General features: G+C 40.5%; 1 protein-coding gene across 1 annotated transcript in view; it reads right to left on the minus strand.

Annotated features, from left to right (window-relative positions):
• ATP10B (ATPase, class V, type 10B) overlaps nt 1-22,635 on the minus strand; it is a 184,701-nt gene that overhangs the window by 25,443 nt on the left and 136,623 nt on the right. Inside the window, exons 11-15 of the mRNA XM_006864944.1 lie at nt 21,327-21,436; nt 18,809-18,935; nt 14,793-14,977; nt 6,298-6,619; nt 2,282-2,358 (exon numbers count right to left, since the gene is read on the minus strand). Coding sequence (XP_006865006.1) covers nt 2,282-2,358; nt 6,298-6,619; nt 14,793-14,977; nt 18,809-18,935; nt 21,327-21,436 — 821 coding nt within the window. The remainder of the gene's footprint in view (nt 1-2,281; nt 2,359-6,297; nt 6,620-14,792; nt 14,978-18,808; nt 18,936-21,326; nt 21,437-22,635) is intronic.

Consider the following 22,635-nt stretch of genomic DNA (forward strand, 5'->3'; position numbering starts at 1 on the left):
GAAACCCTACACATGGTTGCTATAAGTTGGAACAAACTCGACAGCACCTAACAACAACAGAATGAAACACTGCCTTGTCCTGCATATATATAGGAGTCCTGGTGTGGCAAGATGTCAGTTTGAGGATTAACGTGCACCTGATGCAGCTCATGATATTTTCAATCACCTCATATGCTTGTGAAAGTCGGACATTGAATAAGTCATCAGTAGAGGAATCGATGCATTTGAATTATAGTGTTGGTGAAAAATACTGAAAGTACCATGAACTTCTAAGAACAAAGAAATCTTTCTTGCAAGAAGTACTGCCAGAATGCATCTTAGAAATAACGATGGATAGATTTTGTTATTAGGAGGGACAGAACATAGAAGGACATCATGCTTGAAAAAGTGGTGGGTCAGTGAAAAAGAGAAAGACCCCAATGAGATGGATAGACATCGTGGCTGCAACAACGGGCTCAAACATAACAATTGCGGATTGGCACAGGACCAGGCAGTGTTTCATTCTGTTGTGCAAAAGGTCGCTATGAGTAAGAACCAACTCGATGATACCTAACCAAAACAAACCAACCAAACAAACAAACAAAAAACAACCACCACCGTGAAACCATATTGAGTGAAATAATTCAGACACCAAACGATAAATATTGAATGATCCAACTTATATGGGATATTTAGAATATGCACAGAGACACACATTTACTCATGGTCACCAGGGGCTTAGAGCAGGAGAGAATGAGAAGTTACTACTAAAGGAACACTGAGTTTTTTTCTGGGGTAACGTAAAACTTTTGAAATCAGGGTAGTGGTTGTATAATATAATGAGAGAGTGCAATTAATTTTACTGAATTGTACGCTTAAATATAGTTAAAACGATAAACTTTTTGTTACGTATGTTTTAACACAATAAAATAAAAAACAACACAAAACACAAAACATGAAAAACAGTATGAAGTGCCTACAGAGTGCTGCCAGATGGTAGATACTCAAAAAGCAACTAACACATAATTAGTTTGTGACTTCTGGTTCAGTGCTCTTTTATCCTCAACAACAAATTTAGGCAACACTAAATGTCTACTGTGGTGGTGAGAATGCAATTGTTAATGATTGTTAAAAATAACCACAAAAGGGGTCTGTTTTAATGGGAAAACTTAGCAGCTCAAATTAGTATACTTGTCCTAGGCTAAATTTTGACGACACTGCTATTGTTAAGTGCTATTGAGCAGGTTCTGATTCACAAAGACCCTGTATAAAGTTTCCAAGGCGTGACTGGTGTGTATGAACCACTGACCTTGTAGTTAACAGTTCAGTGCTTATCCTATCACATCACGCTCCGACTGTTATTAATTGCCATGAGTTCCAACTCAGTGAACCTCATGTAGTCAGTGTAGAATGATTCCATAGCATTTTCAAAATGGTTATCTTTTGGAAGCAGTTCACCAGGCCTGTCTTCTGAGGTGTTTCTGGTTGAATCCCAAATGCCAAGCCTAAGGCTAGTAGTTGAGGGCTTAACTGTTGTGCCACCAAATTGAAGTGTCCCAAGGTATTTTGGATCAATATAGTCATCAAGACTAAAATAGCAGTTGAGAAATATTTTCAAGTGTCCTTGTATCATGGAGGGTATTGCAACCATGGAAGTGGCTGGAAGCATGGAGTCAGAGGAAGGCTATAGTTCCTCAATGGTTGGCTACTCTTTGGTTTTAAAATACAGACATCACCACTGTCTGTGCAAAACCAATTATCCTTTACACTCTCTCTGTGTTCTGAAAGACTTGAGGTAAAAAGTTGCTGATGGAGGTCATACACAGGTATGGAAGCCCTGACTTTCAGATGATAGATAATTGTGCAAAACTCTGTGTGGGAAGATCATCCAGCACTATGGGGAATTCCTTAGCTCTGAGATAAGAATCATTGTTGTGAGCTGCCATGGAGTTAGTGCCTGACTCATAGAGACCCCATATACTGCCTGGACCTGTACCATCTCCAACACTGGTTGTGAACTGGACCATTGGACCCACTGGGTTTTCACTGGCTGATTTTTGGGAGTATGCTGCCAGGTCATTCTTCTTAGTCTGTCTTAGTCTGGAAGCTCTGTTGAAACCTGTTCAGCATCATAGCATAACAGAAGTCTTCAATGACAGATGGGTAGAAGCTGCATTGTCTGGAATTCACACCTGAGACTTCCATGTAGAAGGTGAGAATTTTGCCACAGAATCACTATTATCACTATGCCAATAAGAATAAAGAAAAGTAAAAAGAAACAAGAAGTTGAAGGGAACGATACCTGCATGCCTTCTTGTCCTGATATCCCAATTCCAATATCAGCGGCTTGAATCATGCTTACGTCATTTGCTCCATCACCTGAAAGAAGAGGGGGTCTTCATTACTATCCAACTGCTCAGTGACTGTTTGAATGATTTCTATTTAGTGACTCTAAACTGGACTTCTAACCAAAGTTGGCAGTTTAAAACCACCAGTGCTCACTGGAAACCTTATACAGGGTCACTATGAGTCAGAACCAACTTGACGGCACTTAACAACAACAAGGGTCTCCTGGTAGTGCAATGGACTACAAACCACAAACTTGGTGATTCGAACCCACCAGCCACTCTACAGGAGAAAGATGAGGCTTTCTGTCCTGCAAAGACCCTATACAGGAACCAACTCGATGGCACTTAACAAAGGATCTCCATTTGTACAAGACTGAATCCTTTTAACATTGCTCTGTATAGTCCTGTTGAAAAAATCATTACTGTAGTACTTGGTCTGTGAGCTGTTTTCTTTTCTTTGGACAAGGAGTTCTACTTTACTTTAACATTCAACAAATACTTATTGTAATATTTTTTCTGGGCACAATGTTAGATATTGGGAAGACAATGATAAGTGCCAGATTAGGCAGTGCTTTACTGTTTATAAATGTTACAATGGACTGTACTGATGAGCAAGTGGAGAACAATCTGAACAATTTAAGGACTCATCAAGGAAAATTCGGCTTGTGAAGTGAAGAAAACCTAAAACTAGAACTCAGATCTTCTGATTCTAGGGTCAGTACTCTTTCCTAACTCAGTAGAACTGGAAATAATTGACCGAATTCAGACAACTGAAGTGTTTGGACAGCCAAACCCCCAGAAGTTGTCAGTGGTATCCAAGGTGAGGGACAAAGGTCAGTTTTATTTTTGATTATAGAAATATGGGATTAACTGATCTTTTTTGTGGAGGTACACTTAGTCCCATTGAGTTTCCACTCAATGAACAGAGTTGTTTCAGGAAATTGAAGATAAGGCCAGAAATACACACACATGCATATACACACACATGGCTTTCCTCTATACCAATACTATCATATCAATTTCTAGGTGATGATGCAAGTGTTGTGTATTTGCACTGTTCAAAACAGAAATCATTAGCCACATGTGATCATTGAAATGTGGCTAGTACAACTAAGGAAATGAGTTTAATTTTAATTGAAATTCAATAGCCACAGAAATTCAATAGCCACAGAGTGGCAACCATATTGCACAGCACAGCTCTGTACAATGAAGCCTTCTCTGCAAGCCAGACCCTGCATCTCTCCCAAGTGCTTCATCTTCTAGACTTTTCCTGTAAAGAGCTAGATAGTAAATATTTTAGGTTTTGTGGTCCAAGAGACAAAATTGAGCAACCGTTCTTGCTTATAGATTGCATATTCTACATTTGAAAACATTCAAACCATTCTTAGTACCTGCATATATGGTAGGCTGGATTCAGCCTAAAGGTTGTAATTTGTGAACCCCTGTTCTAGACTATGTATTTTCATTCTTCTCTGCTATTCCATTTTATCCAGTAACTTCTCATAATAAACTGCTATCAAATTTACATTATTCAACATAGAGAATATGGAATTGAGGGAGAGAGAGCTTTATTCCCCTACTTACTTGCCAACAAATTTATTCAACTTAAAATTTTTGTCCTTATAGGACTTTATTCTTTTTATAATCATTTCTATTTATAGCATATTTTTTTTTCTTCGTGGTAGAACGAATCCAACCTTCAACCTTCTCTTTCTATGAGCCAGGGGAAGTAGAGGTGGAGATCATACTATTTTTCGCTCAGCTGGTTTTGTTTCTTTTGCTATGAGAATGAAGCAAATCTCCCAGCTCTGGGAATCAATCTGGGCTTTGGTTTCATATGTGTGTGAATTTCTGAAGAGGAGAATTCAGGGAGTAAGTAGGATGCTGTTTCTAAAGGCCTGCTCTCTACATCCTCGTTGGTCCTTTTTTGTTCAGAACTGCTTTTACCTAAAGGCCTAGGACAAGCATAATGTGGAATAGACCTCTTGTTTCAAATACCAGTAAAGAAAGTCTCTTTCCATGTCTGTGTTGGAGGACGAGAGGCGCAGTTGAGGATGGATTCACAGACTTCCTATAAAGAGCCATAATAAGTAGGATACTAGTAAGCAGCATTAGAATAATGTTAAAATTTCACTTAATTCTTTAGTAAGATGGTTAGTTTGGAAGATGTCCAAAATGAATGCAAAACTTGGTGTGTGCTGGGCACGTGAAGAAGTGGTGCATAAGACTGACATCATTCCTGTACTCAAGGATCTCAGTCTATTGGGATGCATCATTGTTGTTGTGAAGTGCTGTTGAGTTGATTCTGACCCATGGTTGATGGTTTTGTGCCTTGGAGTCGGTTCTGACTCATAGCGACCCTGTACAGGGTTTCTGAGGCTGTAAATCTTTACAGGAGCAGAAAGCCTCATCTTTCTCCTGCAGAACAGCTGGTAGTTTTGAACTGTTGGCCTTGCGGTTTGCAGCCCGATTTGTAACCAGTACGCATTCTGACCCATAGTGACCCTGTATAGGGTTTCCAAGGAGCAGCTGGTGAGCTTGAACTGCCAATCTTGCAGTTCAAACAGCTTTACAGTCTGGCACATTAACCCACAGCGCCATACCAGGATTCCCCATAGTAAGGTCTAATATTTAGCTATGAATGCTGGATACTGAGGAAGCTCCCAAAAGAAATGAAGGATACGTTGAAGTGTGAGGAATGCTTTGTTCAGGGAATGATTTGTGCAGAGAGGATATGGCAGATGGAGAAGGGTAAACAATTCCATTTTGCTAGAAGATAGAGTGCTGTATGCTGGAGAGGGAAGTAGTGGTGGTGGGAAATGTGGTTGGAGAATTAATGGAGATCAGATTATGATGATTTCTGTAAACCAGGCCTGGGTGTTTTTAGAAGGTTTTAAGTAAGTACAGTGTTATTTCTCTTCCTCAACCATAATCAAAGTTGGGTCCCCACTGAACAATTCTTCATTACCAACTAAACCAAACTGAACCCACTGTATCAAGTCAATTTTGACTTAAAGCAACTCTACAGGACTGAGTAGAACTTTGGTATAGGATTTCCAGGGCTGTGAATCTTCTCAGGGGCAGACTGTCAAATCTTTCTCCCATATTGTGGCTAGTGGATTTGAATTGCCCACCTATTGGTTGAGCCAATTCTAAGCAGTTGAGTGCTTAATCACTGCACCATAACCAACTAGTCAGAATTGATTGAGAATTTACTTTTGGCTGGAATGTGTATGTAAGAATGAATGTACAAAAATAACCATTAAAATCTCCCCACCAGTCACCCACACTCAGAATACATTAGCAAACATGAATTAAACCACATGTTGGCATATATTTTTAGTAAAGGTTGTTGTTGTTAAGTGCTGAAGGGTCAGTTCCGACTCATAGCGACATGTATGGGGTTTCTGAGGAGCAGCTTGTGAGGCTTGAACTGCTGACCGTGTGGTTCAACCCAACCTTGCAGTCCAGTGCATTAACCCACAGTGTCACACCAGGACTCCACTAGTAAAGGTAAAGGGCTAGATAGTAAATATTATAAGCTTTGTGAGTCAAGAGGCAAAATCAAGCAACTAAATTGAAGTTCATATTACTGAGTCATGTGCTAAGTATTGAAGGGGAAATGGCCTGCATCCTAGAACAGAGGTGACCTGAATATATATAGTTGATGGCAATATTTCTTAAGCGACATGGATATTCTGAATACTAGGTTCCTGTTGGCTTGGACCCTCCTCCTAACCTATCCAAGTACTGATATTTCCTAATCTGACTTCTCTTTCCTTTTCCTTCTCTAGAACTTTGAGTCACTTTCCAACTCTACTTAGTATCTGCTGCATCTCCTCACCGCCATTTTGAAATCTCTCATATTGGCTCTCAGCCTAATCATCTGGATTTTGACCTGACCTCCTACCTCTCCTCTAGGCTTCTGCCAAACCGCCACCCACAAGTCAGCAGTCAGCAAGACTGGTACCTATGGAAAGGGTCATGACTCTCAACTTGTCTCGAACCAGCTTGACTATTATACTCTTCTGGAGTGGAGTAGAGCGACAGCACATGACAGACCGGCAATACTGGGTCAGTTCCAGAAATTTCTTCTCCAGCTTTCCCTGGAATATGACATTCAATGTTTTTCCGTCTATGACCAGTCCAATTTCCGGGACGACAGCAACTGAAGTGGTAGATGGTGTCTCAGAAGGCAGGCAGAACCCAAAGAGCTTGTGGTTTGTCTTCTGTGGTCCATGAAATTGCTTTACTTCTTCCAGGGCACAGTTGAGGATGGATTCACAGACTTCCTATAAAGAGTCATAATAATAAGTAGAGTATTAGTAAGCAGCATTAGAATAATGTTAAAATTTCACTTAATTCTTTAGTAAGACGGTTATAAAACTTACCCCCATAGAGACTACCTAGGAATCATTCTCTAGTTTTATGCTTCTTTGCAATATTTGAAACAACATGAGAGAAATATTAATTAGGAACCAAATTAATGAACAAGATAATAAGGACTACTTAGGAGCTCAGAAAGATGGGAATTGATACAGCGATGGTTTAAGATAATGATTAACAGCAATAAGATGACAACTAATGCCAACATGTCACGCTGGTGTGGTGTTTTCATTTCAGTCTCCTTTGTTCCTTAGAACATTACCATGCAGTAGAGTATGACAAACCTTATTTTAGTGATAAAGAAATTGAAGCAATGAGTTGTTGCTGTTGTTAAGTGCCATTGAGTCAGTTCTGACTCACAGGGTTTTTGAGGTTGTAAATCTTTGCAGGATCAGACAGCCTTCTTTTTCTCCTGCTGAGCAGCTGGTAGGCACAAATCACCAGCCTTGTGGTTCTCAGTCCAGTGCTTATTCTACAAAGCCATAGTGCTTCCCACTATTCTGAGTTCTTGTTGTTAAAAGCTGTGTAGTCAATTCTGACTCATAGCTACCCTGTACAGTGTTTCTGAGCAGCAGCTGGTGGACTCAATAATATTTTGAATGACAGAGATTCTGAAGTCAACATATAGATCTACTCCTTGTATCCCCAATGGTCCTAATCAGCCTGTGTACTCAACATCACTACTCTCTTTTCCCACCATCTGTTGTTTATTTAATCCTCTCATATTCTATCTTCCACTTCCTCCTTCTGGATATAAATTTTAATTCTGTCAATCTTGTAAAGAAAAAGTTCACTTCCTTTCTCTTCTACTCCCCAAACTCATCTTTCAACCTAAGTCTTTCACAGCAGGTACCTTGTCCATCTCTGCTGTACATGACTTACCATTTACCAACAACCAAAGAAATCTGGTCTCCTCCCTAACCTTCCATTCAGATCACTCTTCCAAGTCTTAAACACTATTTATATGCAAAACCCAAGGACATTACTGGATCTAGTAATTTATGGATTTTTGAAGACATTTATACAGTTGGAGGTGGTTCATTTGTAAGAATGTATCAATTTCTCCTTCTTCAGTTGGAAACAGGGTGCCTAGAAACCCTTGAAATCACTGTCTGAATCAATCCCTTTAAACTGGACTCTAGTCTAGGTGCTTGGTGGTCTAGCCTAGAGGAAGGGATTTTACAGATCTAATTTACATCCCAAACAGGTTTATCTTGAGCTATTCAAAAGTGCTACCACATCAGGTGGGTTTGACTCAATTATATCAAAAGACTTTAAGAGTGACAGGACCTCCATGTGGGACTGTATACTGTAGAAAAAACCAGATACATCTCTATACTTGGAGCCCTCCATACTCAACTGAATTTGAGCAGCTCAGATAAAATGTCATCTCTCTGCCAATCCTGGTTTAGGCTCTGTGACTGAAGAGAAAGGAATCAACAGAGAAAACTCAGGAATAAATATGGAGTTGAGTTGGAAGAGGCCCACCTCCTGTGTGTTCTGGGAGGATATCTGGAATATTTCTTTCATGTCATTTCACAAGCATTTCTATAGCCATGAAAATCTGTGCCATAGATTCTTCTATATTACTTACAAGTTTTAACTCATTGAAATACTTTAACAGGACTGAGGTATTTTCACCATACTTTTACAGGAAAAGTAATCCTGGATCTGTGGCTATTGCTTGATGGTATTAATCCTTCAAAAATTATTGATTTTAATGGGCTTGTGTTGTGATTTTTTTTATAGTAGCTTCTGTAGAAGTTCCATTTAGGTCATTTTTTTTGTCTAAATGTTTTCCTCATAATGGTCTGCATGCTTGACTTCACAAAGTCCCTTTATAATAGCTATCTAATGTTCTTCTTTACTAATTGTAGCATTTGTGTCATTTTGGATATTTTGACGGATTTCACTGTAGTGTTGAATTGCATTTGTCTATTTTATTTCATGCCTGATGTTTATAGAGTCCAGCATTTAGAGTCTGGTGTGGCACTGTAGGATAACATTTGTACGGCTAACCTCAAGGTCAGAAGTTCAAACCCCCCAATCACTCCTTGGAAATCCTTTACTATGAGTCAGAATCACTTGATGGCACTTAACACTGAATTTTCATTGAGATGCTGGATATTGCAGAGTTTGATCCTTTTGAGTATTATTTTAGAACATAGTTAATTAGTCCCAAATAGACATGGTGCTGTGGGCTAATGTGTTAGACTGTAAAGTTGTTTGAACTGCAAGGTCGGTGGTTCAAGCTCACCAGCTGCTCCTTGGAAACCCTATACAGGGTCACAATCGACTTGATGGCATTTAACAACAACAGCCATTAATTTGGCCCTACCACAGAAGCAAAACTCGTTGAGAACCCTATGTGGGGTTCCTTGGATTTGGTCTTAGGAGCACTGCTGGTGCATTGGTGCAAAAAAGGCAGAGAGGCCATGTCTGACTTTCTCTGACTTTCCAAGGGAAAATAGCACTCCATTTAAATTACTCTCTCCAAGTCACAAATACTACTTAGATGCAAGGCACATAAAATATTGCTGGATCCATTTACTTTAATTGAAAGCAATGCTTCCAATTAAAATATATAAACTTCTTTCTTTTTTAGTTGGAAATGGAGTACCCAGAGACCTTTGAAGTCACTGTCTAAATTAAAACTATTAAACTGTATCCCAGTGATTTAGTAAAAAAAAAAAAAATAAAACAAAACAAGACAACAATGAATTCTTTAGTAATTCTCCCAAGGTTATCCAACTTAGTAGTGGAGGCAGGATCACTACCACTTGGCCTCCTCAGTAAGAGACACATTGATCATCTAGTGCTTCTGTTTTACCTCCTAGTTCATTAAGTTGTGAATTGGTTCTTAAAAGCTTTCAAGAAACTATCTAAGGTGCAACAGTTGGTTTCTATTTGCTTGGAACAATAGAGGAAGGTATAGAGTCAGGAATAGAAGGAAAATATGGATTGTGTGGCTAATTGTATCCATGACCAACTGCCTCTTTTGCTATGAGAACAGAAGAACTGGATGGTGCCCAACTACCATTACTGAACATTTTCATCAAATATTCAGTAGAAAAATCTAATCAAGAGAGGACAAATGTAAGACAGAATTTCAAAATCTCACTGACTCCAGACTTCCTGTGCTATGAAGGTTGAACAAACTCCTGAAACTATTGCCTTGGGATGATCTTTAAACTTTAAACCAAAATTATTCTTGGGAGTCTTCTTAAAAGCAAGCAATAGTTTAGCTTAATGAGTAAAAAATTTCTTCTTTGAGCATTATGTTCTTTTAAGAACTATCTGATGTTGTTGTTAAGTGCTGTCAAGTTGGTTCCAACTCATAGTGACCCTGTATAGGCTTTCCAAGGAGCAACTGGTGAGCTTGAACTGCCAACCTTACAGTTCAAATGGCTTTGCAGTCTGGCGCATCAACTCAAAGCACCAACTACTCACTATTAAATCATAAGAATCTTATCTCATCTCTTTTCACCAGGCGCATCTAGACGTGATGAAAACTATTCAGTGGGGACTCTATCTTCCCACGCATACTCTTAAACTGAACCTCCTCTTGGAAATTTGTAAGCCTGTCACTCCGTGCCTTTATAGCCCCCTCATTTTAGGTAGCCAATGTCTAAGTTGCCTGTCCCTATCTATCCTGTATACAGAGGGATAGGACTGATACTTGATGTGAAGACTCCTTCCCTCTCTGTTGGTATTTTGAGTTACTACATCCCTAAGTATAGGTCAAGTTCATCAAATTATAGCTGGAGGTCTATTTTTGAAAAATCAGCCATTGAAAACCCTATGAAGCACAGTGCTACACTGACACACATGATGTCACCCTGAGTCAGAACCAACTCAATGGTGGTTGGTGGTGGTGGTTGTGTGCCACCGAGTCATTTCCAACACATAGCAACCCTGTACAGGATTTCCAAGGCTGTAAATCTTTATGGGAGCAGAACACTTCATCTTTCTTCAGCTGAGCAACTGGTAGAATTGAGTTACTGACCTTGAAGTTAGTTGTCCAGCTCGTAATCCACTATGCCATCAGAGCTCCTTAATGACAACCAGTTATTCCTTGGAGGGTGCTGAGATTTATGATATGAATGTGCCGGTTGTGTTGATTAGAACAAGGAGGCATTGTGGCTTTGTAGGATAAGCACTGTACTACTAACTACAAAGGAGCTCTGGTCGCGTAGTGGTTATGAATCGGGCTGCTAATCTCACAGTCAGCAGTTCGAAACTATCAGCTGTTCTGTGGGAGAAAGATGAAGCTTTCTGCTCCTGTAAAGATTTACAGCCTCAGAAACCCTATACAGGGTCACTATGAGTCAGAATTGACTCCACAACACATAACCACCAACCACTACTAACTACAATGTCAGTCGTTCAAACCCATCAACTGGTCCATAGAAGAAAGAGGAGACTTTCTGCTCCTATAAAGATTTATAGCTTCAGAAACCCTATACAGGGTTGATATTGAGTTGGAATCGACTCAATGGCAGTAGGTTTTTATTGGTTAGAATGGACAGTGGAAATCTTATTGGTGAAAGAAATGTCTTATTGATTTTTCCCAATGTTAATCTTGAAACAGTGAGGATGTTATTTCTTTCATCAATTCTCTTCCATTATATTTGATTAGATAAAAAAAACCAGAAATTGATTATAATCCTTAATGCCTCTTAAAGTTCTGTGAACATCACTTTTTAATCAAGATTAAGAACATTGTGGCAGGCAACAATATTATCAATGTTAATAAGGCTTTTTGATTCACACAGTCTTCAGTTTACAGTGTTTTTTTAAAAAAAATTTTATCCATAGCAAGGGATAATGTTATGTTTTGTTTATTGAAGTGCTGAAAATTTATTTTTAAGATCAATTAAATAATGTTAAAAGTGATTCAATTTAAGTGAAATTATTAAACAAAACAACAATACAGGTCATATGTAAATTTTGGCAAAAGTTATCTGAAATGATAGGTTTGGGGAATGTTGATCTAGAGGATTCTAAGAATCATTTGGAATAATTTCTTTTGGAATGAATAGAACTGCCATTTCTTATTCCTGTGTCTGCCTTCAGAGGATGCTGAACTAATTGTTGCTGGCAGTAGAGTATGAACAGAAAACTCTACTGAGTACAATGTCCAGCAGTGGGTAGCTAACACCAAAGACACTTATCTGGGAAGAGATCAAGATAGTCCTTGCTGGAAGTTGGGGTTGGCACAAATTATATAAATTTCTCCTATATATGACTGAAGCAAGTCATTGGAGGTGTAAACTTAAAAAGACAAACAAAACAACTGAATCTATTTCCAAATTTTCTATGTAATAAGTTCAATAGTTACCATTCATCCATCTAATGGGATATTCCAGGTACTGTGGTAGGCAGCCTATAAAATGGTTCTTATCGATCCTCACTTCCTGGTATTCCTGCCCTTGTGTAACCTCCTTCCCTTGAGTGTGGACTGAACTTACTAACTCCTTCCTAATGAAGAGAGTTTGGCAAAAGTAAAGGGCAGTCACTTCCAGGATTAGGTTACGAAAAAGGCATGGTTTCTGATTAGGGACTCTGTCTTACTCTTGTGTGGCTCACCCTGGGGGAAGCCAGATGCCATATTGTGAAGCAGATCTGTGGAGAGGCCAACATGGTGAGGAACTGAGGCCTCCTGGATACAATTAAGTGGGAGAACATGCAAGTAGGATTCCTCACCTCCGTTGGCCCACCCTGTTGAGTCTTCAGTTGAGTCCACAGCCCTGGCTAACACCTTAAAACTCTAATGTTAAGAGAGACCTTCAACCAGAGATACCCAGTGAATTGAATTTTAAGCCCTAAATTTCCTTGACGGATCAGCAGTTCCAGTCATGTGTTAGTAAGCCTCTCATTTTGTGGATGAGAATGCTGAGGTCTAGAGAGGGCCCATAACTTGATTATAACTTAAAGATACACAACAGAGAGAGAGAGTAGCCCTAAATTAATAGCAAATGAGGCAAGCTAAAACCTTTGGAGAAGACATCTATTGAATACACAGTTACATGAAACTGGGGTTTAAATAAACATAACACTTGAAATGGATTCCTTCACTCACTAGCTTAACATATTTATTAACCCACTGTTGATTCCCAGGCACAGGGATGGGGAAAAATGATTGAGTTGTTTAGTAGCTCTGGGAGTTTGGGCAGTGCCTAGTGTTCAGGCACCATTTTGGAGGGTCCTAGATAACTTTAACAGAGTTGTCCCTTAGGAGCCTTTGACTAGTCATTCAACAGAGCTCTTCAGCTTCTTAAAAGAAGGCATTGCACTGAGCAGTACCCACAGAGGTCCCTGGACGGGCTGACTTGCTCTCAGATTTACAGATGTCCTCCTTCAGGAATCACCTGGAGGCAAACGAGCATCACAACCTTGTTTCCATTTCTCATGGGGCAGGTAGACAGCAACACTATTATAGGGATCAAGCACTCAAGCAAGTTGCAAATTACTTTTTTTCCTAAGCATAATATTAAAGTCAAAGATGTCTCTGAGATTATTTTCATATTGAAAATGCATTGAGGTTTAATCTAATCATAGCATAATATGTGCACCTGACAAGAAAGTAGATGATTTTTTTTTCTCCACTCATCTAAAGAGCCGCAGGCCCTTTTCATAGTATAAACTGCCTTTTTATTGTTTTAAAAATATGTGAATATAGTTGCTTCATAGGCTAAAAACCCAATATAAACCTCCCTAAGTTTTTATTCTGGATCCAGATCAGCCTCAGGCAAAACCGTAAAGGAGAAAAAGGACCAATCTTGATAAATATACAAGGAGGCTGCAAAAAGTTTATGGAAAAATTAAACTACCTTTTAATTTAATTTTTTCCCACAAACTTTTTGAAGCCCCCTCATATACTCCCGTGTCCTTCCTGCCTCCTTTTCTGTGCTTCCTTTTCCCAGCTTCCACTTCTCCATCCTTTCCCCATGGAAGGTATGTCCTACGTCTCCAGCTACTCTCCCCAGCTTTCATGATACAGTGTTTAACTTATTAATATCCTGATGCATTAATCTAATTCACGCTCGCTTTGATGTTGCTGTTAGCTGTTGCGTAGATTCCAACTCATGGCACCTTATGTATGCAGAATAGAACGGCTCCATAGGATTTTCAAAGTTGTAACCTTTCAGAAACAGATCATCAAATCTATCTTCTGAGGTCCTTTTGGGTGAGTTTGAACCACCAACTTTTCGGCTCATAGTCTCATGTTTGAGTGTAGCAGTATGCATCTTAATGCTTACTTCCCATACTCATCAGCCAAGAAGATAATGGAACTTTACTTTTTTGCAGCTTACATTGTAAAATTAGGTTCTTTCCTCTCAGACACAAAATCTTATTATAACTTTAAATATGCTTCTTCAGATATCACACAGACTTCTCTCCAAATCTTGATCTCTGCTACCCAGGATCTATTCTGATTGAAAATTGCTGCTTTAAAACATTGCTTATCTCTTTCTCTTTCCCATCCCATCAAAATTCTCTGGTTTCTAGTATTGTTCTCTTCAGAAGCCTACTCTGTGCAAGGTCAATTTGACATTCAGATTGGAGCTGAAATTTTAAACTCAGAATAATTGCAATTGAACTGAGGCTTTTTCAATGGATACATTAATCCAAAGTAGTAAGAGACTGATGATTGCGGTTCTGTGAGCTGTCTGTCATTGTGGCATAATGCAAAGAGCACTGGTCCCGCAGGCGAAGAGAGTTTTAGAGTTAGTTCTCAATAGCAGAAACTAGCAGGGTGACCTTGAGCACTTGAATTAGGCATAGTGACTTTCAGTTTACTCATCTGTAAAATCAGAAGGTTGGACCAGAAGTGGAATTTACTAGTGGTTCGACTTTCTAGTAAACAGTGCTAGAATTAAAAAAAAAAAAAAAAGTTGGTCAATCATTTATGGGATGAAATGGAAGCTATTGGGTTGAATGGTTTCTAGGGTCCTCCCAGCCTCAATGTTCAGTGATATATTAAGGAAAGGATGTTTTCTGTGTGTATCTACCAGTGAGCCTGTGGACTCAGGGGAAGTTCTATACTTGAACATCTTGTCTCTAGTTTGGTCTTACCTGACTCTCTGTATTAATGGTGTAAACTGTGTCAGTCTGATCTAAGAGTCTGCAGGAATAGGCAATATTGACTGCTGTCTCCTGCTTGTCTCCAGTCAAGACCCAGATCTGGATCCCAGCTTCCCGCAGAGCAGCAATCGTGTCTGGAACGCCTTCCTGCAGTCGGTCTTCAATCCCAGTGGCTCCTGGAGTGATCAAAGACAGGAGCTCTCACACTTACAATCAAAGAGTAGCTGCTAAATTTCCCCAAGGGCTCTCAAGTCAGGCAATGTACTAAATATCTTCCAAGTGCTAGGCTGTGCTGAACACCGTATAATAGAAAAGAACAGGTTCTTACCCTCTCCAAGCCTGGAGGCTTGTAAATAAGATTTTATAACTGACCTACATGAGACAAAATCAGGGTGCTATGTGAACTTGTTACAAGAAACTTGAACTTTATCTGGAAGGTCAGGGAGGGCCTTGCAGAGGAAGTGCCATTAAAACTCAGATCTGACAGGTCAAGCAAAGAGGGAGGAGAGGAAGAGAATTCCAGGTAGCAGGATCAGCATGTGTGAAGACCCAGAGGTAGAGTGGAATGAAAGAGAGAAAGCCAGAGAGGGAGATCATGCCAAATCTTGCCAGGGGATTTAGATTATATTTGGTAGCAAAGAAAGCTATCGAAGGGTGTTAAGTTAGACAGTGATAGGATCAGTTTTGAGTTTTAAGAAGATTACTGTAGAAAATGGATTGGAAATTGGAGGAAGCAGGATGAGAGTCAAGGTGAACAGTTAGGAGGCTGAGTCAGAGTCCAAGGAGTTGGTGGCCTGGACAGGCAATGAGGAAATAAGACGGGAGAAAAGTGGAGAGGTAGAAATCTTAGCTCTACTTCTGCTATCCAGCAGAACTGACCAGGATTTATCTCTGAGGGAATGGAAGATGTCGATTCCTTAAGGTTTTGAATGATCTTAAACTTTGCACTAACCTTGATGAATATACATCCAAGTATTGGCATATTGGAGTCCTGGTGTGGTGCTATGGGTTAATGCGCCAGACTGCAAAGCCATTTGAACTACAGGGTCGATGGTTCAAGCTCACCAGTCACTCCTTGGAAACCCTATATAGGGTCGCTATGGGTTGGAACCAACTCGACGGCACTTAGCAACAACAACATTGGCATATTTGGAGGAGCCCTAGAAGCCACAGTGGTTAAGCACTTGGCTGCTAACTGAAAAGTTGATAGTTTGAACCTACCAGTCGCTCTGTAGTAGAAAGCTGTGGTAGTCTGCTTCCATAAAGATTATAACCTTGGAATCTTGGAATCCCTGTGGGGCAGTTCTACTCTGTTTTACAGGATAGCTAGGAGTTGGAATCCACTCAATGGTAAGTTTTTTTTTTTTTTTTTTTGGTAACGGATAGTTGCTAAGTGATTAAGCAAAAATAAACCTGCATTTCAATTGAGGTTCATTTCAGAGCACAGACTAATGGCTACTCATTTCATTCTGGGAAGAAGCAACGCATTTCATTTCATTTAATAATCCAGAGTGACAATAGGTTGGCAAAGCAGTTACATTGGGTGCATACTGAAAAGCTAATTTCATAGTAAGGGACATCATGTGAATGCAATGCAGTTTTTTTTTTGTGTGTGTGTGTGTTGTTGTTTAATGGCATGGCAGTTTCAGGGTGGTAAGATAAAATCTCATTGCAGACCCAGGCCTCTTCTTACCAAGGCACCTTGAGGGAAGAAAAATAACCTCTCTTTCCTGAAATGTACCTGTTTTGTATTTCAGGTCCAAATGTGCAGGTAAACAACTCCATGAAAAGTGATGGCTGCATCCACATTTTCCCTTCCAAGGGTTAGCCTGGAAGGTGAGATTCTGAAGCTGATTTATATTAAAGCCAGGCAGAGTGAAGGAGAGGAGGAAAAACACATTTATTTGTGTGAAAGAGAAAATGAAACAGGAAGGCTGTGAAAACCTTCCCCAGTCCGGGGAAGCTGGCAGGTTCTGACAGGCCCTATTTCATGCAAAACCAGCTGAGGAGACACTTCTCACTGACTAATCAGGGTCTGTGTGAAACAGAAGCCTCCTCCCAGATACCACAAACAAAAGGGTGTACTAAAGCTTCCTGTGGTGGGTAGGGCAGTCTGGTCTACCCACCTCCTGGTTCTTAGTAAAATAAGTTTTTGTGGCCAGCTTTAAAGGGGGCAGTGGGCTTGGTTTTTTATTTTTATGAGGCAGCAAGCAAATACCTTAGCAGCAAAAACACAGGGAAAAACCACAGGTGGTGGGGAACAACCTCTTCTACCTCTGCTTGCCACCTAAGATCAGTTGGTGGCTAAGTGGAAGAATTCTTGCCTTCCATGGGAGAGACCCAGGTTTGATTCCCAGCCATTGAACCTTATGCATAGCCACCACCTGTTATTCAGCAGAAGCTTGTATATTGCTATGAGGTTGAACAGGTTTCAATGGTACTTTGAATCTAAGATGAATGAAGAATAAAGGCCTGGCAATCTACTTCTGAAATCAGTCAATGAAAATCTGATGGATCACAACATTGTCTGATTCACAATCTGTTATGGGGATAGCTCAGGACAGGCAACATTTCATTCTGTTGTAGATGGGGTCACCTTAAGTTGGGGCAGACAGTTAACAGCACTGATAGCTTGCCACCTTATCCTATTAAATCTTGATTCTACCTTTTAGAGATAAAGTCATCATCATCATTTTTACAGCATCCTCAGGATTTTCCTTGTACCACTGCCTGGTCAGCTTACCCAAACCACTGCTATCAAGTGAATTCCAACTCATAGTGACATTTTACAGAGTCTCTGAGATTATTGATCTTTATGGGAGCAGACAGCCTCATCTTTTTGCTAAAGAGGTAGGTTTGAGCCTCTGACCTTGTGATTAGCAGTCCAATGCCTAACCCACAGTGCCACCAGGGAAGGAGTATAATTTATCCAGAGAGCAAACTCAGGCTCAGCGGGGTGGAGGGATATGTCCCTGGACACTCAGGAAGGTCAAAATAGAACCATGACTTGCTCTTCATCTCAGCTCGGCAGTACTTTCTAACACAAAAGAAGACTTTTTCCACATAACCAGTACGTGCTGTTTGGGTCTTGCCTTCCCTAGATCGTGTTCCTGAGGTGTGCAGAGACTAATCTTGATCAGTAAAGCCTCCCTTGTTCTCCACATGAATCCTTTCACCATCAGATGTCTGTTTACATGACTCTCTGCTTCTCATTTCTCCCTTTTCTTATCATTATAGTGTCTATGCTGCAGCAGAAAGAGTAATTTTTTTTCAAATTACAAATCTGTCCTTGCATTTACCCTCCTACCCACTTCAAACTTTTAGCATGGGATTCACATGGTCCTTGCTGAGCTCTCACCTTTCATCATGATACTACACTCTGGTCCCACCACAGCAGACCTCTTGAGTTTTCAGCTGGTCTGTGCTCTCTTACCTGCAGGTCTTTGCTTGTGACCTTCCCTTTGTCTGAACACTTTGTCTGACCAAATCTTCCTCTCCCTTTCAGTTGCTGACCTTCCTAGTACTGGGCACTGGGCAAGGTTGGTGTTTCTTATTTGGTACTCTACCCCACTGGTATACCTTTCGGTCTCCCCTTCATCACACTCTTCTTCAAATTCCACCCGGCTCAATTATCTAGTTTAGTCACTAAACTCTGGACTCTCGGAGCGAAAGGGCTCTTGAGCTGTGGCATGCTACTGGCACATAGTAGGTGTGTAGTAAACATTTACACAAATGAAGGCGTGAGCTGTAGTTGGAGAGGGGGCCAACCTCATTGGTATCTGCCAGCAGGGTATTCAGGAATGCGCCCAGGGCATCCTCTGGAAGCTCTGTGAGGAGTCTGCATTGGGTACTGGTACATCCATTTTGTGCCAAATACCTGGAAGGGCACCCTGGAGAAGCCTTCTAATTGAGATGGATTTGCAGCAGTCTCAGAATCAGGGCCAAGAACTCCCTTTCCAACTTGCTGCATTCCCCTTTTCACTTAACAATGACATATTTTTAACTACCGAGCAAGGTGAGTTGATTCTCCAAATGACGAGCTGTCTCCATTAGAAGCTCATCTCGGTTGTCGAGTGATGCTTCTGCCTCACGCCGGAAATTGGTCCACCGTCGGAAGTCTTCTTCACTTACCACCTACAAACAGGAAACAACTCCATCAAAAGCCCATGTGGGTCTGGAAAGAGTCCCTCCCTCCTGCCCTCTCTCTGCTGAGCCGCCTATGGGCGGGCCTGTTTGAGCTTCACTACACAATTAAATGGACTTTCTCCTCAATGCTTTTTTTTTTTTTTTTAGAATGCATAAATTAATGGAACATTGATCTTCGGGTTCCACTATCACCAGACATCTGCTGAGCCCCTATTATACTCTGGTCACTGATGACATAACAGTGATCAAGACAGAGTCCCTGCATGCCTGGGGTCATATGCTGGTGGAGGGCGAGAGACATTATCCCAGTAAATAATTTAAAAGAATGAGTTCTAGCAAGGAAATACAATGAGTGATATGATCGAGTGTGGCAGGGTGGAAGGACAACTGTGAGAGGACTACTTTCATGCAGATGTTCAGATCTCTTCTTTGAGGTGATATGGGGATGAGAACTCATCAAAGCACTAATGAAAGATGATGAAGCAGCAATGTACTTGGATTTCCCTGAGTTCCCTGAACATACCAGTCACCTGAAGGATGTAGAGTAAGGTGTAGAAAGGTTAGCAATGAAGCTAAAGAGGTAGGCAGCAGAGATCTTGCATAATCAGGTAGACCCCTCAACTGAGCAATGTTCCATGCAGGTGCAAATAAAGGCATGTCTGTCCAACTATAGTCATAGCTTCCTCCCTTTGAGTCTTAATAGATCATTTAGACCTCACTGATAGCATCATAAGCATACTACCCCTCGTGACAAGAATAATCCTTTTGGCTAGGCCTCAGATATTCATTTTGTGTCACTCTGTGTACAGCACTATAAGGAACAGCAAGAGCATATAGGTAGGGCTTTCACCACTGAGGAAATCACACTCTGCCTAAAACCAAAACCAAACCCAAACCCACTGTTAGGTCTAGTCTTACGCATAGTGACCCTATACAACAGAGTAGAACTTCTCCATAGGGTTTTTGAGACTAGAAATTTTGACCCAAGAAGACTACCCCCACTGAGTGGCTGGTAGATTTCAACTGCAGACCTTTTGGTTAGCAGCTCAACACTTAACTCAATGGTGGTCAAGGAGGTGAAATATGCATAAATAACTGTGATGGGAAATAGGAAGTAGTAAGGGCATATGGAAATTCTTAGAGTAGGGAGCACGTATTACTGTGCATGTTACCTTACTTATTCTCTATGACAACTGTATGATGCAGGGAGCACTAACATTATTTTACAGATAATAAAATCCCAAACTCAGAGAGTTGGAGAAACTTGCCCAGGGTCTCACACATCTGATTGGATGTGAGACTTGGATTTGTACCCAGCTGGGTCTGGTTGTAAACTTTCAATTCTAGACTGCACTAATTACAATTAAAGTGATTAAGAACCCTGGGAATTGATGGAGGAAAAACCACTTCTAACTATCTAGAAATGTATGCCAATCTTAGATCCCTTAGTAGATGTTAGGTGCCTTATTAAATGTCCTTGTTCTGTGGTCCACAGTCTTCTTTGCATGCCTCCTTTGCAAGTGCTTTAAAGTCAAATGCATCAGAGCATGTAGTAGGCAATCTAAATTACTGCAGGACAGTACAATAGGGAATGGTAGAGACTGTGGTTAACCAAAGAACACACACAAAAATCCATATTAATCATTAGTTGTTACAAGGGTCAAGCTGATTGTTGCTATCCAAGGACACAGGCCCAGTTTTCCAGATCCTCCAAATTTTCCAGAGAAATAAGAAATCTAGATATTTATATAATTGAATAAAAGCCCCAATTTTAAAATCTAGGCAAATTTTTAACAGGATTTTGTGAAGACCAAAATCTAAAATTAAAAAAAAAAAAAAAAACTTTATTAGTTATGGGTTAGCTATGACACATATTGAGTGCTGGTGTGGCACTGTAGGATAATGCACTGGACCACAAGGTCAGCTTGAACCACAAAGTTGGTGGTTCAAATCTGCCAGCTGCTCCTTGGAAACTCTATTCAGGGTCACTATAAGTTGGAACTAACATGAAGGTAATTAACAACAACAAATTGTGGCACTGTAGGATAAGCACTGGAGTGCTAATGAAAAAGTCGGTGGTTCAAACCCACTAGCCACTCCTTGAAACCTTATGCAGGGTCTCTATGAATCGGGACTTACCTTAATAACAACAGTTACATATACAATAAGAAGCAGAAAATGACATAGTCACTCTGATATGCAACCTTACCACTCAGATTTCTGCCTCAGCAAAATTACCAAAGGCATGGATCTATGTGGTAACTCAGAATAGAGATCTTGAAACGATAAGAACCAATATCAAAGGTCTTTCACAAAGGAAAAGAAAGGGTGGAACAAGGGAATGATATACACAGCAATACTGGCAGAATTTCTTCTCACCTTCTTGGCGATGCATAGCGTTCGCAGGCCATCTCTTGAATACAGGTCTAAATGCTTCTGGGTCTTGGCTCGGATTTTCCTCAACTTCTTTTCCACATTAATGTCAGTCACTGTCAAATAATCATTGTTCACCATGAGGTCACATACAAATGCTTGGAATTCCTGTCTTCAACAATCTGGAATCTTCTCAGACTTTTAGAGATACTTTCAAGGAGAAGGAATCCCTCTATAGGCCACCCCAGAGATGCAAAAACCCTTTTCTAGTGTGAGGGTACCTTGTAAGGTGATATTCCAGGAGTCCTGAAGTTGACTGTTTACTATATTCTATGATCAAAAGCTTGGCAAAGAAAAGTGCTATTTAAGGAAGTGCTATTTAAGGTGGTCTAAGGTGGTTTTCAGCAGAATTACCTGGGAAACTTAAATAATGCAGATTGTCAGGTCCAATTACAGCCCTGTTAAATCAGAACCTCTCAGGACAGGGTCCAGAAGTCTGAATCTTTAATAAGTTATCTTCATTCTTTCTATGTAACCAGCACAGTCCTGGATGGTCAGTTGGCCTTGGACACTGCTCCCTGTCTTGAAAATGCTGCTCTTGTCATCTACTTCAGTCCTTGTACCGTTATGTCTTCAAATAACTACAAAGTTAGATCTTATTAGCTAAACTCTTTACTGCATTGGGCTTGCTGAGTTAGATTTTCTTTCTATACAAGAAATAAATAGGCTTCGAGAAAAAGATGGAGGATCAGGTGGAAATGTAGTGACAAGCTCTGCCAAGAACAACACAGAATACAGGACCAAGAAAGATCAGGGAATGGTCCCAGTACTCTGAATCACATACAAAGGAATATTTAGAAGGTTGGAAGACTTAACAGCTGGGGAGTTTGTGGCAGAAACAAGAAATCCATTGCTTCCTGGTTCGGGATGCTCAGCTGCTCCAGGCGCCACCATTTTGTGTGGGGCCAAGTGGGGAAAGGATCAGAGAAGCCACGGACGCCTGACAGAGCCTCAGAGAGAGAGGTGTGGGCATTCTTTTTTTCGTATATTTTCGTTGGTCCCTTGCTGTCTACGTACATCCATTCTGGTAACTATAGGGGTGCCTGAGCTAGTGGATATTCCAGCCCCACCCTCGGAGGGTTCTACTATGCATGTGCATAGATCTCCTTGAAATTTAAAGAGACAGTATCCACTTAAAACATAACGGCTGACAGATACTCAGACCAAGAGCAGGACTTGAACTTTTCTTGTTTGATTTTTGTTCTATTTTTTAACACAGGAAAGAGAAGGAGAGGGCAGTAGGGAGGGAAAGAGA

This window comes from Chrysochloris asiatica, unplaced genomic scaffold, assembly GCF_000296735.1.
Source record: "Chrysochloris asiatica unplaced genomic scaffold, ChrAsi1.0 scaffold00073, whole genome shotgun sequence".
NCBI lineage: Eukaryota > Metazoa > Chordata > Mammalia > Afrosoricida > Chrysochloridae > Chrysochloris > Chrysochloris asiatica.